A 19,271-nucleotide genomic window follows, 5' to 3' on the forward strand; every position below is an offset into this window, starting at 1 on the left:
CTTTACTTGTATAGTCTGACCAGTAGCCACTCACCATGCATGGCCATTTGAATTACAATGAAAATCAAACAAAACTAGAAACTAGCTTAATGCCACTAGCTACATTTTATTTGTTTATTTTTGTTTTTTTTCGAGACAGGGTTTCTCTGTATGGCTTTGGAGGTTATCCTGGAACTCACTCTGTAGACCAGGCTGGCCTCGAACTCACAGAGATACACCTGCCTCTGCCTCCCGAGTGCTGGGATTAAAGGCATGTGCCATCACTGCCTGGCCATCAGTTACATTTTAAATGACCAGGAGGTGCATGTGAACAGGGCAGGTGAGGCTGGTACCGCAGTTATGACTGACAGGCCAGTCCCTTCCCTCGTTTGTATGCCAGGAATGTAAATCAGTCTTAACAGGACTCAAACACATATTCCTGGTCAGGGAAATCTCCCACTTCCAAAAATGAAGTATGACCATGACACCCCCACAGCCAAGAGAACGGTCTCCAGCACATGGGCCTTAGACTTTGAGAAGTAACTACTTGAATTGGGGCATTCTAAGTTCTCTCTTCAGGCTGCTTGTGACAAGTGTGGCTCTCAGACCACAGAACATTTGTTTTCCTGACAAACAGCATGCATGAAAACACACAGCACATATACATTACACATTATTTGCTTTCTCTCTCTCTCTCTCTCTCTCTCTCTCTCTCTCTCTCTCTCTCTCTGCTGCCCAGAGCACACCCCCTATCAGCCCTGAGCAGATGGAGCTGTCTGTCACCATTTGTGATGAGGTGAACAGGGTTCCCAGGATCCCCTTGTACAACAGACAGTTGGTATGGTAGCCAAGTCCCCAGAAGGTGCCACTTCCCCAGGGCTGAGCTTTTGAAGCCTCAGCCCAGGGCCCCTTCCTCACAGTCTCAGGATTTTCTCAGCTGGGCTCCCCCTTCAGGCATCTCTATGGTTGGTATCTGTCTCTCCCATCAACTTGGTGCTTTGGGCCAGGATATGGAAGTTCAGAAGGAGGCCTTGCGTGTGATGAGTCTCCTGCCTCGAGTGAGCTATCTCTTGGGTAGAATTTTCCTGTTCCCCAGCTAGAGTGGCTTGGGCAGATGAACACCCTTCTCTTTCTCTTCCTCCTCCTGGTTTCCCTGCCCTTGCCTGGCTCCCGGGTATGGCCCCACGATGACCCAGGAAGACACCATCTTTTGCTTTCTGCCTCCGATCTTTGGATCTCCTCTTCCAACCTCCTCTTTCCTTTTGCTCAGCCTTCAAAATACACCCCAAGTTGACCACCTCTCACCATCCTTACAGACAAAACCCTACTCTGTCCTCTGCCATGTGAACTGTTGCAAGCCCTTCCGGCTGCTGTCCTGTCCTTGGTCAGCCATGGTCCCTCCTAGCACAAGTTCAACACAGCAGCCACAATGATTCCATCAGATCTAATGTCTGACCATGTTTGCACCTTCCAAAGAGCTCTTAATTCCCTCAGAATAGAAGCTAAGATGTACTGATGGCCTTGGAGACCTGACCAGAGCTTTTAATCTTTGTTCTTCCCCATTCCAGCTACAAAGGCCTTCTGCTATTCTCTGCATTCATCAGACACACTCCTCCTACAGGCCCTTTACACATTCTCCTTTTGCTCTACAACAGTGTCTCCCAAAGCTGCATGGCTTACTCCCTTGCACTATCCAAATCTTAGGCTCCAATATACTCTTGATTCCACCCTCTAGTCCCCCTTCATGCTCTATCCTTGTCTGCCTTTATTTATCTTCATGTATCCTATCATGTGATAGATTTAGTTATTGTCCACTGTCCCATATAATTTTGTTCCCTCCTGTGCCTCTAGTGCCCTGAGCCATACAAGGCACACAGAGGTATTCAGTAAGTGTTTAATAAGTGACATCAAGGACCTTAGAGAAGAGCTGCCTTTCAGTCATTTAGATTAACATTTCAAAAGTGGAGATCAATCCTTTCATGGCTTGTTCAAAACCTTCAGTGACTTCCTACAAAGTGAGTGGGCTCATGGAGTTCACAGCCTCCCAGCCTTGTCCAGCGTACTTTGGTACGCCAGGCATCATTCTTCTCTGAAGGATATAGCTCCTTGAAAGCAAAAGACTTGTCCTTCTGCTGTTCTAACCCCCAGGGTGCACTTGCCATGGGTACTCCATAAACATTTGCAGCGAGAACAAGAGCCCTACCCCAGTGAGGGCTCTGCCCACCCCATACTCACATCGATCTCACTCAGGATGACATCAATGATGCTGCCAATGACGATCAGGAAGTCAAACACATTCCATGGATCTCCAAAATAGCCCTGGGAAGGAAGGTCATGGAGATCAGGAGATGAGCTGTGGATGGAAGCAGATCTGCAGCTAACAGGGGTGGTGCTGAGGAGGGGGGCACACATCAAGGTGCTGGGCAGGCCAGGGTTCCAGCATCCCAGCTCTCCTCTCTTCCTGGCTTCTAATTTCTAGTTCTCTTCCCCTGGAGTGTCAGTGGTAGGGAAGTGTTGTTGGGAGCTTAATCTAGATGGGAATCTCTTTCACCTCCAGAGCCCCACTTAAAACTCCTGACAGAGCTCAACAGCACAGGACTGTATTGGACTTCAATGAGACTGTGGTTTGAGAATGGATTTGAGAGACAAAGAAACAGAAGCCTCAGAAGCAGAAAGGGAGGCAGTGAATGTGAACAGATCCACAGAGATTGTACCCAGCATCTGTGAGTAGCCTGGGAGCAGGAGTCTAGGTTGAATGGCCTTCAGGAGAAGGAGATCAAAGTCTCTCCTCTCAGGCCACAGCTGTTCCTCGGTACCCATGGTCCAGTCACTCACCCTGGGCTTGAATGCTATGAGCTTGAGGACCATCTCCAGGGTAAAGATGATGGTGAAGGCCACGTTGAGAATGTCTGAGATGTGATTCATCTGATCCGACTGGTTGTAATGCTGAAGAGGCAACAGAGGAGAGGTGGGCCACGAGGGCCAGACTTAGCAGCTACAGATTGAAATCCTAGCTCCCTCCTCTCCACAGGCAGCCCCTGCTGTCTGTCCTTGGGCCCACTTCTCACCTGTTTTATCTCAGCAAGCTGAGAGGTTAGTAATCCCCTGACTTCTACCAGATCTTAAGGATACCTTTCATGTCTATTCCACTCCATAATAGGCAATGGTAGAGGAGAGAGTGGAGGTTTAACAAGCACAAGTCCGACCAAGTATGGTTTGGGGCTGCAAGGCCAGATATCATTTACACATTGGTCCTGGGTGACCAGAATGGCAGTCTCCTAGGCGGGGCTTTGCATCATCATTATGATAGAGGACTAAAGTGGTTGACATCACCACTGTTTAGTGGGATGCAAAGCTAGCCAAGTTTCCTGTATCCTATACACCCGCTGCCCCAGTGATGGGGATGGAGAGACCCTTTAGTCATCAGCCTTGGCTTCTGTGACCACCTATATGGACCACCTGAGACTCCTTTTTTTAAAAGTTGGTGAAATTCCAACATCTTCTACAGAACCTTCCCAGGTAGGTGAGAAGGGTTTGCTGATTGCCCCACCCCTCAGTGGTGCTGTCTATGGCTGCTGCCTGACTCAGCCCCCCAAAAATATTGCTTATATTCCTCCACATGACCAGAGCCTGTAGCTCAGTGAGTCTCCTCCCAGGACCCCATGAACCCACAGTGTGTGGTCCTGTCATGGCATTATTGTTTCAACATGAAATATCCCCGATATACTTGTGTATTTGAACACAGTCCCCAGACTGTGGTGCTTTGGGAGAAAGTAGGTCACTGGGGTAGGCCTTGAGATTGACAGCTAAGCCTTGCTTCCCACCCTGTCTCTGCTTCCTGTTCTGTTGAGATGGAAGCAGCAGCCACATGTTCCCACCATCATGTAGCAGCCTACCACTGCGTCTTTCCTCCATTATGGGCTGTATTGTATCCCCTCCAATCACAAACCAAAACAACCCCACCCTCCTAAAGTGTTTCATGTAAGGGGTTTGGCGACTGTTAGGATAAAAGCAACTAATGCATAATTAAGCATGTCTTGGGCTCCTAGGGGCAGGGAGCCTAGCTGTGAAGTTGCATTATGTGGGCTTAGGGACTAGATGTTTAATTAAATAGCAATGCTACTGACTATGATATGATCCATGAGAGGTGGCTCCTCTCCTAAGAAGGTTGCCTGCCTTATGAGTCCTAAACCCATTTTTCTTGGGGTCAGGACAGAGTTTCCAAACAACCCAGCCATCCAGATTTGTAACAGTGAAGGGAAAAGAGAGAACATGAGCTCTGCTCCCAGCACATCTTCCTTGCCTGCAGCATCCATTCCTGTTTGCAGAATTGCTGCCCCATCTAGCTGGAGGCTTGAATTAGCTTCTTTGCAAATCAACAATAGGGGACAAGACTGGGATCAGTTCACTCCTGTGTCCTGCAGCTGGCATGCAGCAGATGCTCTAGAGATACTTACTGGGATGAACTGGGGACTTCACTACATCTCTGCCCTGCCCACGCCCTAGGTCTTAGTCTGGTCAGTCCCTCGTCTCCTTACCTGCATGCCTAGGCAGATAGTGTTGAGCATGATGAGGGCAAACATCAGGTATTCAAAGTAGGAGGAAGTCACAACGTACCACACCTGATACTGGTATGGGTTTTTGGGGATGTAACACCTCAGTGGGCGGGCCTTCAGGGCATACTGTACACATTGGCGCTAGAACACAACGAAACAGGACAGGTCAGCACCGAGAGGCCCCTCCCTCCATCTCTGTACCTACGATCATGGGGTTGTAGGATGGGGTTGGTGTACAATGCAGAAACAGCTGTGGCCAGAGCTACTGGTTGAGGAACTCTGAATGACTTACAAGATAAACTCCACTGGGTATCTTGGGTTCCCCTTGAGTGATCATGGCCCATTCTGATCACAGCTGCACCCCAGTACAGAGATTCTGAAAGGCCTTCTCTCGGGACAACGGGCAAGTTGCAGAAAGCCCTCCCTCCGCCAGTGTGAACTGCTTCAGGTTGGAGGCAAATGGGGTGCACAGACTAGGGCTGGGCCTCAGTGGGGACTCCCTTCATAGGCCTGTGGGGCTCGGCTTTCCATCTCTAGCAGGTGGCTCAGTACCTGGTTCTTGTCCAGCTCACAGTTCTTATACTCAGTCTCCCCCTGTTCCTGAAAGGTGACGATGACAAAACCCACAAAGATGTTCATCATGAAGAAGGCAATGAGGATGATGTAAATGATGAAGAAGATAGCCATTTCCACTCGGTTGTTGTAGATGGGGCCCGTGTCCTCCTCATTGGAGTCTATGGCCTTGTACAGCAGCCTTGGGGTGGGCAGAGAAGAGAGGATAACTAGGGTTGGGATGCTGAGGCTGAAATCCAGGCCAGGAAATAGTTCATTGGCCACAGGAACCAAGGAAACTTTCTGAACAGCCAAGGAATGGGAGAGAAGGCAGAACTGGGTTTAGGGAAGACTAGCTACCTTGCCAGGTCCTGCCACACCACAGGGCATCTTAACTATCCTATCAGTCAACCATTAAGACTCCCCTGTGGGGAGAGAGGCATGCATTTGTAGGACGATTGGGCATATTTTGCTAGAGTCCTCTGGTCAGGCTTATTTAGGAGTGGCACGAGCCAGTGGGTTTGTTGAGAACAGGCACAGGCTGCCCGGTACAGTGGGGGCTGCTGGCTTCTTGGCACTACCGGTAATTGCGCCCACAATGGACCCAGATCCCAAGTCTTACTCACTGAGGCCAACCCTCAAAGGTGGAGACCGTGAAGAGTGACATCATAGCTGAGAGTACGTTGTCGAAGTGGAAGTCGTTGTGTGTCCACTGGCGGGGACGCAGCTCTATCTGTGTGGGGTCTCCATCCTTGTATATGTAGTAATAGCCCCTGACACAGGGAGGCCCAGTCACTCTACAGTGTGGCTAGGAAACCTCAACCCCACCCACATCCCCTGGGCCCTGGGGAGTGAGTGTGCCAGAGAAATGCCGGAGAAGAGGGACAGAAAGGAAGGGCACCGTTGGGCATTTCCTCCCCACAGCTACCGAAGGCCTGGGCCTCTATAAGGTGGTACCCCGATTCCCACCCTGAAGGACATCATGGTCCTCATATGAGCCTCCTGTATCCCTCAGCTGTCAAAGCCTGGTATACCTGCACTCCTCTTCAGTCATCTTGGATAAGTCATTGCAGCTATAGAACTTTCCCTGCATCCAGGAGGGGAAAGGAGGGGTGGAGACATGGTCAGGAAAATAGGGTAGGGAAGTGTGCTTTGTGGGAGCTTGGTGGGAGGGAGAAGGGAAAGAAGAGGCATTTCGTCTCTTACTCTGAGGGCAAGGCCACCATCATCTATTTTCACGTCCCTCAACTGTCTCCCACCTAGCCTGGCTGCTGCCTTAGATGGGCATTTGTGGGATAGACAAGATTAGACCTGAGGATGTAAGTACACCCAGCCCCGCTCCTTTGACAACGGTGACCACTGAGGCTCCCCTCTTTCCCCCTCTGAAGAAATCTCCCTCACAGTCCACACTGTACAAGGAGGGGGCTTGCCCCACCCTCATCCCTCTTCTCCAGCTTGTGGGTCGCCTAAGGCTGCTAAGGAAACAAGAGACATACAGATGGACCCTCCCAGTAGGGCTCTGACAAATTTAAACATGTCCTCAGAGTTAGATAGGGGTCCCCAGCACATCCCAGATAAGGCCTGGTCTCCCCCAAACTGACTTCAGCAAGAGCACATTCTCCTTTTGCCTGTATCACATACTGAACATCTGCAAAAGGTTTTGTTTGAACAAAGAATTAGATGCAAGTCATCTTAAGACATCCATGAATTCTGGTCCAGCTCCTTGGAAGGCTGTCAGAGAGGAACGTCTCAGTCAAGGGGCCCAGCTGCCCTGCCTCCCTTCCTGAAGGGAAGGCTCTGTCATTTCTTCAGGGCATTGCTTCTCTAAGGTTGCCAGAGCAGAGGGTAGAGGTGAAGTAAGGGACACAGGCATGACAGAGGAGGGGACTGTGGGGAAAGTGGGCATCCCTTTTGGCTCCTTTAGGGCAGTGGCCAACAGGACCCCTTCTCCTGAGGGATCTTGAGAGGCCAGATACTGACCACTTTCCTCAAAGCCTGTACCATGTCCTCAGGAGGATCATGGCTTTGCCTTTGAGTCCCCCAAGCCTAGCCAAGGCCTTGGCCCATCTGCAGAGAGAGTGATTCTTCCATGTTGGTTGAATGAATAATAGTGAAATGACACTACTTCATGTCTAAGGCTCCCCGAGGTTATATAGTCATGAATAGAGTCATGCTAGGAAGTACTATACTCTACTATCAATTTCAGTGTACTACAGAAAATGTAAGAGCCATAGGCATCTAGATATCAAAATTCAGTGGGAGGACATCCTTAAAGAGTAACTGAAGAGTAACTGAAGAGCTGTGTTCTCCCAGGGAAGTGTTAGTAGGATTAGGTCAACTGCGGATGAGAAATAAAGATGGCTTCTGCAGAGAGGCTCCTGGGTGGTGTGGATGAGGCCAGGTATCCCAGCCAAGACCATGGATTGCAGAGCCTGGCTGCAGCAAAGAAGATGGCTGGGCTGGGGTGCTGTAGGCAGCCCTGAGAGAGTAGGTAGAGGCTGAAGAGTTGGTGAGAGGAAAGGTAATGGCAGGGCCTGTGGGTAACAGTAGACACAATGGCAAGGTGGCCGGAGAATCAAAGGTTAGCAACAGGTATTGCCTAGCAAATGAGCTCTGGATGTTTCCTAATTCTGACACCATAGATTCAGGGCCATTTGGCTTTCACAATTTGGGGTTCTTTTGCTTGAGAAGAAGTGGCCAGCTTTTGTCATGACCTTCAACTTGGCCAGGGAAGGGCTGCTGGCCAGGCAGGGCCTCACCTTGAAAAGCTGGACTCCGATGCAGGCAAATATGAACTGTAGGAGGGTGGTGACCAGCACAATGTTCCCGATGGTGCGGATGGCAACAAACACACACTGTACCACGTGCTAGAAAGGTAGGGGTAGCTGGTAGGAACTGGGCCTGCTGCCCCACTGCACCCCACCATCCTGCTCAGGGAACCCTAGCAATTCAAGACTCTGCCTCCCAGTACAGCTAAGTCCCTGAGGCAAGGTGGCTGGCCCATTCTCACCCCCATAGCTGGTCCAGATGAGCATCTGAGTTGAGGATCTAGAGTCAGGACTGAAGACCCCTCCCCTATCTGGGGCATCTCTAACCTTCAAGCCTTTGGCTCTGTTGATGGCTCGGAGTGGTCGCAGCACCCTCAGAACTCTCAGGATCTTCACCACGGAGATGGCGCTGGACCTGCAGGATGCAAGTTGCTGTGAGGCCTAGAGCCAGAGGCTTTGTTGCCTCCTACTTGGAGCTTTCCATATGTGGCCTCCCTGACCTCCGGGTAAAGCTGCTCCCTGATCATGGTGGATGGTCTCATTGGCTCACTTCTCTGTGGATATCGACTCGGTCTCTTCCGTCAGACTAGAAATGACCCACAGCTGGGCCCGTACTCCCCACTCTAGGGGCCTGGCTGCCTTCTGTTTGTCTTCCCCACTCTGCCCGGATCTCAAAGACAAGGCTCTGAACATTTAGCCACCCTCATATTTCAGCCAGGAACCCAGGCATGTGCAGGGCTGGGACTCCTGCTCTGAGGTACAGGCACAGAGCACCCATGCTCTGGGACGGGCCCTGCCACTGCTTACTCGAGCCCCATGGAGATGAGCGACACGGCTACCACCAGCAGGTCCAGGATGTTGAAGTAGTTGCGGCAGAAGGAGCCTTTGTGCAGGAAGGCTCCATAGGTGGTCATCTAGAGAGAGAGGCAACATCTGGAGCAAGCATCTGGGGGAGCAGGCTTGCCCCTCAAGAGAAGGGTTTCCTATCACCATCTTCGGGAGAGTGCCCACTGTGTCAGGGAGTGCCACGTTACTCAACTCCGTGCTGCTAAGTGCTCCCTCCAAGAGTGCCCTCTCTGCTATCTGCTTCAGATAAACCCTGGGCACTTTCACAGCACCTGTGCCGGCCTCTGCCCTCAGAGGGGGGTCCTTTCCTCCAGATGTCTTCATGTGTCTTGGAGTGGGAATCCTGCCTGGCCCTCTTCTGGGGACTCATATTCACTGCCTTGTTGGTGTAGCTTGATTTCAAGCTACTTCCAAAGTCCTTCTTGAGCTCTGAGCAGCTGCCTTCTCCCTCTGCTCCACTGTCAATGGTAGAAGTAGTGAAAAGGGAGCACCCCTCTGCTCTGCTCTGGTCCTTACACAAGCCACCCTCTCCTCTTCTACTGGGAGAGAGAAAAGCCTGATGGAGCCTCTCCCTGCTCATCAGAGCCCGATACTGTGATAACCTGAATCCAGGGCACCCACCCTGGGAACAGGCACACAGGGCTGTGTTGTAGAAACCCAAACCAGGACAATGGTCCTTTCTTTAAATACGAGAACTTCTTTCTGTCTTAGTTGAGAGTCCAGGACCCCTTTATTCACTGTGTAGCCCACTCTGACCTTAAGCTTCAGATCTTCCTCTTGGCTGAGCAGATTACAGGCACACACCACCAGGCCTGCTGTCACACAGTGCTGGGAATCCAAGTCAGCTCTTTGTGACTATTTGGCAAGTACTCTCAATGGAACCATATCTCCAGCCTATGTGAGGGTAAATCTGGGAATTCCTGATTGACAAAATCTTTTGCCTTATGTGGTAAAACAAGGTGTGGCATTGGGGGACACCTCTTCTCGCCAAAGTTAGAGGTCATTTCCAGACCCGCAACTTCCTTCTTCAAACAGCTGGACTCCATAGTATGTGACCAAGATGCAGCAAAGCCAGTCTTCAAGGCTCTCTCTGGAACACTCCCCTATGGCCACTAGGAGGACAAGAGCTTGCCTGGTACTTGGAGTGAAGGCCTAAGGGAAAATCTCAACTCCAGGCTCCGTTTTGTGTTAATTGTGTCTCCCATGTGGAAGATCTGAGCTTTTCTGAGAGGTGGTAGCCACAGGTGGGTCCTATTTCTTGTCCCCAGCCTTCCATTCAGTTACCTGCTCCCTTGCCTGACTCCTCTTTGCTTAGGAGCTAAAGCCCTGTGTGGTTTCCTGGTTCTGACAAGTCTTTCCTACCATTGTTCTCCTCTATCTTATTTCTCTCCCATTCCTTTCTAGTGTCCCCAAGTGAGTCATTGTGCATAAGTGGGAGTCACACCCCCCCGACCCTTGGTGCCCAGTCATGCCCGTCCTGCATTTTTCACTCACTTTAAGGACAATCTCCACGGTGAAAACAGCAGTGAACACATAATCAAAATACTCAAGGATCTGGAGGTGGGGCAGAGGAGAGGCAGCCAGTGAGAGAACTGGCCAAGCAATGGTTCCACCACAACCATCATCACCACCATCCCTATCACCCCCCCCACCAATCATTGTCACCATCATCATTACCACCACCACCGCCACAATCATTACCATAACTACCACCCCCATCATTACCATCACCATTACCGCCACAATCATTACCATCACCATTACCGCCACAATCATTACCATCACCATTACCGCCACCACCGCCACAATCATTACCATAACTACCACCCCCATCATTACCATCACCATTACCGCTGACATTACTACCTCGTCACATCACTATCACCACCATTATCAACAACATCCACCGCCACCACCACTACCACCATCATCGCTACCATCACCACCATCACTACCATCACCACCATCACTGTCATTACCCATCACCACCATCGCTAACATCACTACCGCCATCACCACTATGATTACCACCACTATCATGGGCACCATCCATACCACCAGCATCATAATTGCCAGCACTCACACTATTCAGGACCGGAAGGCATGGTCTATCTTACTCATGCCATGGGAGCACCATTCAGAAACTGCAGTGGCAAGTCCCAGCCCTCCAGAAACGCTACCTCTAAGAAACTCTGACGCCTATGGCCACATAGAGGGTATTACTGAACTTGGGCCCCAGAGTGGGCTGGGGGTGGCTGAGGCCTGGAGTGGAGGAGCATGCTGAACCAGCTGAAGGGGCTGCCATCACCTGGTTCCTCATGGAGTCAGCCCGGATGGGGTCCTCAGCGGCCAGTGCAGCACTACTGAGCAGGATGAAGAGCAGGATAAAGTTGGTGAACCAGGTGGCATTGACAATGCGGTGGCAAAGGACACGGATCCTGGTGGGGCAGGTTGGGAGGATGTGAGCTGTGAGATGCTGGAAGTCCAGGCCTCATTAACTTCTGTCCCATAGAGGGACGCTCAATCCACTTGCTGTCCCCTCACCGTCAGGGAGTAAGTACACCCTTGCAGCTGCATGATCCTCTGACTGGATACGCAGGACTTGGCGCTCACTTTGTACCTTCAGTCTTAGTCACATCTCCCAACTGAGCTCCTTCATCACCTGTCCCCTCTACCAGTGCCCACCACCAAGAAGATTCCCCAGCCAAGAATGGGACAGGCTGATTCTCCCTGGGGCAGAAGAAACTCCATGAAGTCTGTTTGTTCCCAAGCTGAAGATTATAATGCTAATAAAAACTCCAGCTCTCCCTTGACCTCATCTTCTTGCCCTACCTATAATGCCCTTAGAAAGGAACTAGCAATGACAGTCCCTCTTAGGTGTAAGTACCTGATAAAAACAAAACAAAACTTAAAAGTATTATTTCTCCCAGAAATACTAGCATTTTATTCATTTTAAAGGCATTTAGTTTTGTTATGTGCTGGGCATTGAAACCAGTTTCATGCATGTTAGGCAAACTCTCTGTCATGAAGTTACGCCCCAGCTCACTGCTAGCAATTTAGACAGAGCACAAGACTATAACCTAAAGGAGTGAACTGTTTTTATGGTAACCAAAGATGGAGAGAATCAAGAATAGATCTCTTCAGAGAGGGAAGCCACTGTCTCCGAGAACTTCATCAGCTACCCCACATGGCTGCCAAGGCACTACCTACTTATTGGTGGGACTGAAGATGAAGAAGGAGCTGGCCTCTGGAATGGGCACTGCTTTCTCTTTCAGCTGCAGCTCAGCCAGAGGGCGTGGTCGGGGGCTTATTGGGATCTCAGGCTCATCTTCCTCATCGTCCCCTGTGGAGCAAGGGAAAGAAATAAGATGGGTTTCCAAACCTTGCCAGGCCCTTGTCTTCTGTGCTCAGAGTCCTCCTAGAAGCCTCTGAAGCTGCTAAGCAAAGGCCAGTTTGGGAGACTAGGCATTAGCAGGGTACAGTCTGGGCCTTCACCTTGGGTGCATAGTGCACAGTCTAGCTCAGAAGTCCCCCAAACCTTCTGCAAGGAGGGCCGGGAGCAAGATTAAGGAGTCTGGCCAGGTATGGTGGCACATGGCTCTAATCCGGGGTTAGGATTCTAAAAACAATGAAGAATTTCTAGCATGGGCAGAATGGAGCCAATATCTTAAGCTTTGGCCAGGATCGTGGCCACCAAGGTGAAGCAGAAGGCAGAGAGGAAGAAAAAGATACTCCAAGCATATGCCTAAAGTTGTGCGCTGCTTGGGTTCCTCCACAGACAGCACCTCCTCCCCACCTCGTCAACCTGGCCAAGACCTTCGGCATGCCAACAGCGCCTCATTCTGCTCTCTCCATGCCGGAGACCTGTGGGTTCCTCAACCTACCCATATCACAGCCCCACACCTTCTCTAACAGGGCACTCCCATCCACCTGGCCTGCCATGACTGCTTAATTGCAGACAGGGTTCATCCTTAAGGGTTTGCATCTTTGCAGCTGCCCTTAATTATTTATTCCTTTGTCTGTGTTTGTTTTGTTAATTTTATTGCACATATCTCTTTTTTCCCCTGATACTGGGAATTGAACCCAAGGCCTCATGCGTGATAGGCAAGCACTCTACCACTGACCTATATATCCCCCTGCCTTGGCCCTTAGAGGAACTGGGATTCTAGGATTGCGCATTAGACCCAGATTGCACAGAACTCTTGTCAAAAGCCATTTCAACTTATTTTTGGAAAGAGGTTAGATATATTCAGGAGCCTTAGAAAGACCGCTCTGCAACCTCTGTGTTCTCCACTGCTTGCTCTCATTCTCTTTAGCCCCCTTTCCTTTCCCCCCACATAAGACTTCCCACACCTGTCACCCTCCTGTCTTCATGCCAGTCACAAGCACTCAACAGAGAAGAGCCGTTAGGTGACAGCTCCGCGTGAAGCGTTCTCAATATTTACTGCTAGACATTGGAAGAAATTTTGCCAGCCTTGCTCCCCATACTTCACTTTGGAAAATCATTTTGTGCAATCATTTCTTTGATTTGTGGCAGGACTACTGTGTGCCAAATGCTGTCATTCCCAGCACGGAAAGTCCAACTGGAGCTGAGAGGCACTGAAGCTAACCAGCAGATTCCATAGTAAGAAGTGAAATGCTCAGAAGCACTCATGAGTGAGCCGACAGAGCCTTCGAGCACTTGTGCCCAGGTTTTTCCAAGAGGCCATGTGGTGCTAATCCAGCTTGGCTCTGCTTCTACCGTGCATGCGTTATGCCCTTGGTCCCGATGAGCAGGTTCACACGGCAGCCAGTGGCTACATGCACCCAGGATGCTTGCAGTTGGATGCTACTGCTCTGCTTTATCCACCTTCCTTCCCAGGCCACTCTTGGGGATTTTCACACAGCGGCAGTCTGGCAGTCATGGTTTTATTCCAGATACAGGGTAGGCAGTGATTTATCCCATCACCATATAAATGAAAATGCCTTTCTTTGGCTGGAACCCAGTGGTCAGGGAAGACTTGTGTGCTCCCCAGCCTTGTGCTATTTGAAAACTGGGTATTCAGTATTGAAGCAGATAACTGGAACTCAAAAGTAAATTAAAGCATATGTGGAATATTATTTTTTTTTCTGTGTATATTGCAGGGAAAGGCAGGCTTGCAGATTGCATCTTTGCAAGGCAAGGTTCAGAAGGGATTCTCCAGGGTCCTAGTCTCCACATGGAGAGGTCCAAGGAGGAGACCCACAGGAGACACCCAAACCGAGAATTCGTCATTAGCATGTTACCCCTTCAACAGCATCCTGCTCCAGCCTAGGCTTTGGGACCCTCACCTGGGAAGTCAGCCGAAGGGTAGGGGTCTTTCACCTCATTGACGTTAGATTCGAATTCATCGATTTTCAGCTGTAGAAAGGAATGGTGAAGGTGGTGAGGAAGCAAAAACTGATGCTTTAATTTATTAGATATGTTCTGGAGGGCCATTGTTCAGCTTCCCAAATGTTCCCTGTAACCTGAGAGGTGGGTGGTAGCCAGGTAGTGATGTCTTACAAATAAGAAGCCAGGCCTAGCAAGGTATACAACTCGTCCAAGCCTGTGTTGGGCAAAACCAAGGCTTTAGCCAGTCTGAGACTGCTTCACTGTGTGCTCCCTTGGCTTCCTGCTGGAGAACTGAGCCAGGCCAAGCTATCCAGCCTTTCTGCAGCCCAGGACCCTGGCTTATGACTCTCCTCACTCTCCACAATGGTGAGCAGGTCTAGGCTGGAACATGCAAGGCAGGGCTAGTGGGAGTGGAAAGCCAGCCTCTTAGTCTGGTTCCCAGGATGAAGGGCCTGTGCCTTTCCCCACAGGAAAAGGTGTACATGTGGGCTTTCCCTCCTACAGAAGCAAGGGGATGTTGTCTCTACTACCTTATGTCTCCTTCCTATCCCCAAAGTGCCCCACGTGACATGGGGAGTCAGGGGGACTCTCAGAGGCTCTCCAGACAGCCTGTAAATTTCCTGTGTGAGGGCTCACCTTGGCGGTGGTGGGGATGCCTTCACCTTTGAACTTCTGCTCCAACTTCTTAGTCATGGTGGACTTCTCTTCTTCCGACTTGTCCGGGAGCCCTCTGAAATAAAAAAACCAATGAGATCCAAGGTGGAAGCCATTAGAATGGCATTGGGCTGACAACACCCTCAAGAAGATTTTACACCAATGGCTTAGGGGGATTTATGGGGGAAGGAGCAGCACTGGCCACAAATGGGAAGGGCAGTAGGTCTGGGAGAGCCTTTTTCTCTGTGGTAGAAGGTGTGATCCTCTGCTCAAGCTAGACTCTCAATGGTCATCCATCATCATTGTCTGTTCTAGTGAAGGGGTGGGGAGTGGCTTTGTACCTGTTTTATGTAAGATTCAGAAATTATGGTCTGTCTAAGTTCCAAGCCTGGAAATGTCTGGGGCCTTTGCTGGTCTGTCTTCCCTAGCTCTTTCCATCTTGCCTCCAAGAAATGGGCATCCCATTCCTGCAGGCATGTGCATTAAAAGAAGCAGGCTGAAGTTCAGTTAATCAAACTGTGATCCTCCAAAACTCAGCCACACTAGCACTGCCTGGGTACTTCCTAGAAATTCAAACCTTCATCCATTCCACCTGGTTCAGGCCAGTTGACATGGACTCTATATTTCATAAAACCTCCAGATGGTTCATTTGCAGTTTGAATTTGAAAAACAGTATCCAGAAAACCTGTCCCACATCTACTCTCAGGGGCACCAGCAGAGTGACGTGAACAATCACAGATGGACAGATAGATCTGCAGAGAACTGAGAAGTCAACCCCTACTTCACCAAAGTCCAAGGCTCCAAAAATAAACAACTCCTTCCAACAGGTACAGTGACTCAATAGCTGGGCTGTGAGGGAGGAAGAAAATCTCAGAACAGACTAGGCTTGATCATTGCATTTCTTGAGGCCTAGAAGACCAACTTGTCTCCAGTTTTGCACAAAGAACATCCGGTGTAACTTCAGAAGGCCTGAATGTCCTGCTTGGAGACGTCTGCCCACAAAAGCGGGTGCCATATGGCCCCCTGCTCATCCAGCTCAAGGGGTGGAGTGGAGACCTTGTGTAGTGCCTGGAGACCATAGACACAGTTGGTCCAGCATTCCAGCTCTCACCTAGAGGGTGCAGCACTCACTTAGACATCTTCCTGCGCTTTCTCTCCTCAGCCTTGGCCTTCTGGGCGGATGTTAGACTCTCTGCCTCTGCCAGGTTGTCCACAGCGATAGCCAGGAAGACATTGAGCAGGATGTCTAAAGGTCAGCTAAGGAGCCTTGAGTTGTGGTAGAAGGCAGTTTCTGGGACAGGAGTTTTGCCTGCCTGTATGTTTCAAGACCTTAATTCCTGAGAGGGCAGTTTCTTGCCAGAGCTATACCCTGTGGGAGGGTACAGGCCCAGGGCATATACAAGTCCTCAGGGAAGCTTGCCTGCAGATGGGGCCTGAATCTGTCATAGCTTTTGAGTCTTATTCTTGGTCTGCCAGAACAGATCCCAGCTGCCCGATAGGAATGCCTGGGAGTGAGGCAAAGCAAGGACCCTTGACTTCATCCCTGTCCACTCACCATGGAGTCAGATTTCACAGCACAGTATCAGGACCCTTCAGGCGCCATTAGCATCTCTCTGCCTCTCTGCTTCACTTGCCTCTCTGCTTATCTTACCTTTTGCCTAGCCTAGCTTAATCTTCCTGGTCCCAGAGCTCAGACTGATCTCCTGTCACAGCTTTGTGTTAGCTTCAGTTGTCAACCTGACACACCTGGGAAGAGGAAACCTCAATTTAGGAATTTCCTCCATGGACTTACTTGTGGGTGTATCTGTGGGGCATTTTTCAAAACTGCTAATTGATGTAGGAGGGCTCAACCTACCCTGGACAGGTGGTCCTGGATTATATAAAGAATGTAGCCAACAAGCCAGAGGGATGGATCCAATAAACAACATTGCTCCCAGTGGTTCTCAACCTTTATGCTGTGACCCCTTTAGGGGTTGATTGACCTTTTCAAAGGGGTCGCCTAGTATCACCAGAAAACACAGGTATTTATCTTGTGATTCATAACAGTAGCAAAATTACAGCTATGAAGTAGTAAGAAAATAATTTTATGGTTGGGGGTAACCACAACTTGAGGAACTGTATTAAAGGGTCACAGCATTAGGAAGTTTGAGAACTCCTGCCCCATGGTCCCTTCTTCAGTTCCTGATCCCAGGACCTTGCTTGAGTTCCTGCCCTGATTTCCCTTGATGACAGACCATAATATGGAAGTATAGCCAAATACATTTTTTCCCCTTCAAGTTGGACACCTTGGCTCCTCCCTGCCGGCCAAGGAGCTTCTGGACCAGGCTGCCCCACCATCGCCACTGCTTCTCTGATATAAGCCCTGGGCTTCTTCCCACTTGCCTCAGGCTCTCACCAACCTCACAATCAATCACTCCCAGGCTCCAACACTTCAGGTGGAAAGGATTATACTGTTGCTGCAATTACCTTTACTGTGCCCCCCCCCTCCACTAACCTGGGAACCAGAGGACCTGACTTCCTGACGCCTAGGGACCCCTAATCCTCCCTATTAAGCCAACTCCCCCAAGTTCTTTGCACCATGGCCCGAGGGGATACAGTTGCCACAGACAAAAAGGATGATGAAGTAAATGCACACAAGCACTCCAGGGTAGGACGGGCCTCCGTAGGCCATGATCCCGTTGTACATCACAGAGTTCCAGTCTTCTCCTGTCAGGACCTAGGTGGAGAGCACACAAGGTAAGAGGATACATCACCCCCACAGGCCTTTGTCACCTGTCAACGCTCCCAATCCCCACAGAAGGGGGGTGACCACTCCCTACTGTCCTCATTGCTCCTCTTCAGTTATCTACAGTGTTATCAAGGTGAGAGTGGGCTTAGATGAGGAGTGGGCGGGCTCGGGGAGGAGCGAGTGGGCTGGGGGAGGAGCAGACTCAGTGGGGGAGTGAGTGAGCTTGGGCGGAGGAGCATAAGACTGAAGGGGCTGCCTGGAGTGGTTGGAAAAAGTCTTATCAAACCTCTCCAGAGTCAAGTTTGATCATGGGGCCACCACTCTGTTCTTAATCCCCAGGCTGAAGTGGACTACACTCAGCCAGGCCTCTGTTATCCTGGCCTCCAAAAATAGGATCAATGTCAAGTCCCCAGCGAGGCAGTGAATGGAACAAAGGCAGGATGAAGCCATCTACAGGACTGACTGATTGTCTCCTACCACCCTTGCTGGTATGGCATGGTAGAGTGACTTTGTGAGACACTCGTGATATGAAAAGGAACATTTTCATGCTCCACATTAAGAAAGCTCTCTGGGAGCCTGTGGCTCTGAAGGTCACTGAATCGCAGCCATGATCCCTTGAGTGGCTTCTTGTAAACAGGTATCCCCTATGCTTCTGGTGGGAGAATGGGGCTCTGATGCCTGTGGCTTTCGAAGCTTGCCGAGGGCGCTTCCAGCTTGTCTGACTTTGCCCTAGAGATGTGAGCAGCACACCTCTTCCAGTCTACCCCAAGTATCTACAACAGCTGCTATAGCACTGCCAGGCACCAGGAGCCAAAAGAAACCAACAGAGTAGGCATCATTAGGCACAGCTCCAGGGAAAGAGACAAATATTACGGTATTGCATGGTTCAAGATACAGGTGATAGAAAGTGAGAAGGATGCTGAATTCAACCAACAGGTCAGATAAAGGCTTCCCAGATATTGAAGCAGGATTCAGGAACCTCCCAGAACAAGGGCTTCACAGACAGAACATCTACCTGAAAGACACTGATGAGGGCCTGGGGGAAGTTGTCAAAGTTGCTACGCCGTACTTCTGTGTCTTCAAAGTCATATCTGCCTCCAAAGAGCTGCATGCCCAGCAGGGCAAAGATGACAATGAAAAGAAAGAGCAGCAGCAACAGAGAGGCAATGGAACGGATGGAGTTGAGCAGCGATGCCACCAGATTGCTCAGTGATGTCCAGTACCTGAGGAATAGGAGCAGCAAGGTAGGGACTGTACAGGACCTTCTCACTGGTTTTCCCAAGCTTGGAAGGGCTGGAGGCAATGGCTCAGCGCCAGGGACATAACAGAGAAGTGTTTCCTGTGGCTGAATCCCTGGCTTCAAGGTGCATGCCTCTTAACATCTGCCTGAGTTCCCATTATTCCACACTCCTCAGCAGGGCTAAGAATGAACTTCTGTCCTCACTATTTACACACCACCGAGATAGGAAAGACCTGTGCTCATGCCAGCACTGGACAAATGCTAAGAACATCATAGAGCCCTGCATCTGTGCTTTCAGTTGCCCGGAGTCTGTGGAGGACAGCATCAAATCCTATAAGAGCAATGCTGTGATATATTTTCAGAGAAAGACCATAGTCACAGAAATAGTTATAAGATACCATAACTGTAATTTTGTATTGGTGTTAATTGTTCAGGAAAAGGAATGGTGTATTTAAGGTGCAACACTATTTACAGTTTCAAGTACCCACAGGGGTGAGGGCGTGGGGCTTGACAAACCCTCACAGAGGGAAGAAGCACAAATGAAATCATGTCCATTCCCATCTCTGTCTGGTCCCCCCTTCATCTCCATGTCCCC

The 19,271-nt window shown here is 50.1% G+C and overlaps 1 protein-coding gene across 3 annotated transcripts in view; it reads right to left on the reverse strand.

Moving 5' to 3' along the window:
- Positions 1-19,271, reverse strand: part of Cacna1s (calcium voltage-gated channel subunit alpha1 S) — a 63,613-nt gene that overhangs the window by 14,966 nt on the left and 29,376 nt on the right. For all 3 annotated transcript variants that reach the window (XM_027417492.2, XM_035445209.1, XM_035445208.1), the window contains exons 12-28: positions 18,452-18,659; positions 17,304-17,424; positions 15,840-15,954; positions 14,691-14,784; positions 14,012-14,081; positions 11,912-12,044; positions 11,010-11,139; positions 10,196-10,255; positions 8,663-8,769; positions 8,183-8,270; positions 7,847-7,954; positions 6,122-6,174; positions 5,714-5,860; positions 5,088-5,289; positions 4,518-4,676; positions 2,815-2,925; positions 2,215-2,298 (exon numbers count right to left, since the gene is read on the reverse strand). In XM_027417492.2, coding sequence (XP_027273293.1) covers positions 2,215-2,298; positions 2,815-2,925; positions 4,518-4,676; positions 5,088-5,289; positions 5,714-5,860; positions 6,122-6,174; positions 7,847-7,954; positions 8,183-8,270; positions 8,663-8,769; positions 10,196-10,255; positions 11,010-11,139; positions 11,912-12,044; positions 14,012-14,081; positions 14,691-14,784; positions 15,840-15,954; positions 17,304-17,424; positions 18,452-18,659 — 1,990 coding nt within the window. The remainder of the gene's footprint in view (positions 1-2,214; positions 2,299-2,814; positions 2,926-4,517; positions 4,677-5,087; positions 5,290-5,713; positions 5,861-6,121; positions 6,175-7,846; positions 7,955-8,182; positions 8,271-8,662; positions 8,770-10,195; positions 10,256-11,009; positions 11,140-11,911; positions 12,045-14,011; positions 14,082-14,690; positions 14,785-15,839; positions 15,955-17,303; positions 17,425-18,451; positions 18,660-19,271) is intronic.

Source organism: Cricetulus griseus, chromosome 5, assembly GCF_003668045.3.
Source record: "Cricetulus griseus strain 17A/GY chromosome 5, alternate assembly CriGri-PICRH-1.0, whole genome shotgun sequence".
NCBI lineage: Eukaryota > Metazoa > Chordata > Mammalia > Rodentia > Cricetidae > Cricetulus > Cricetulus griseus.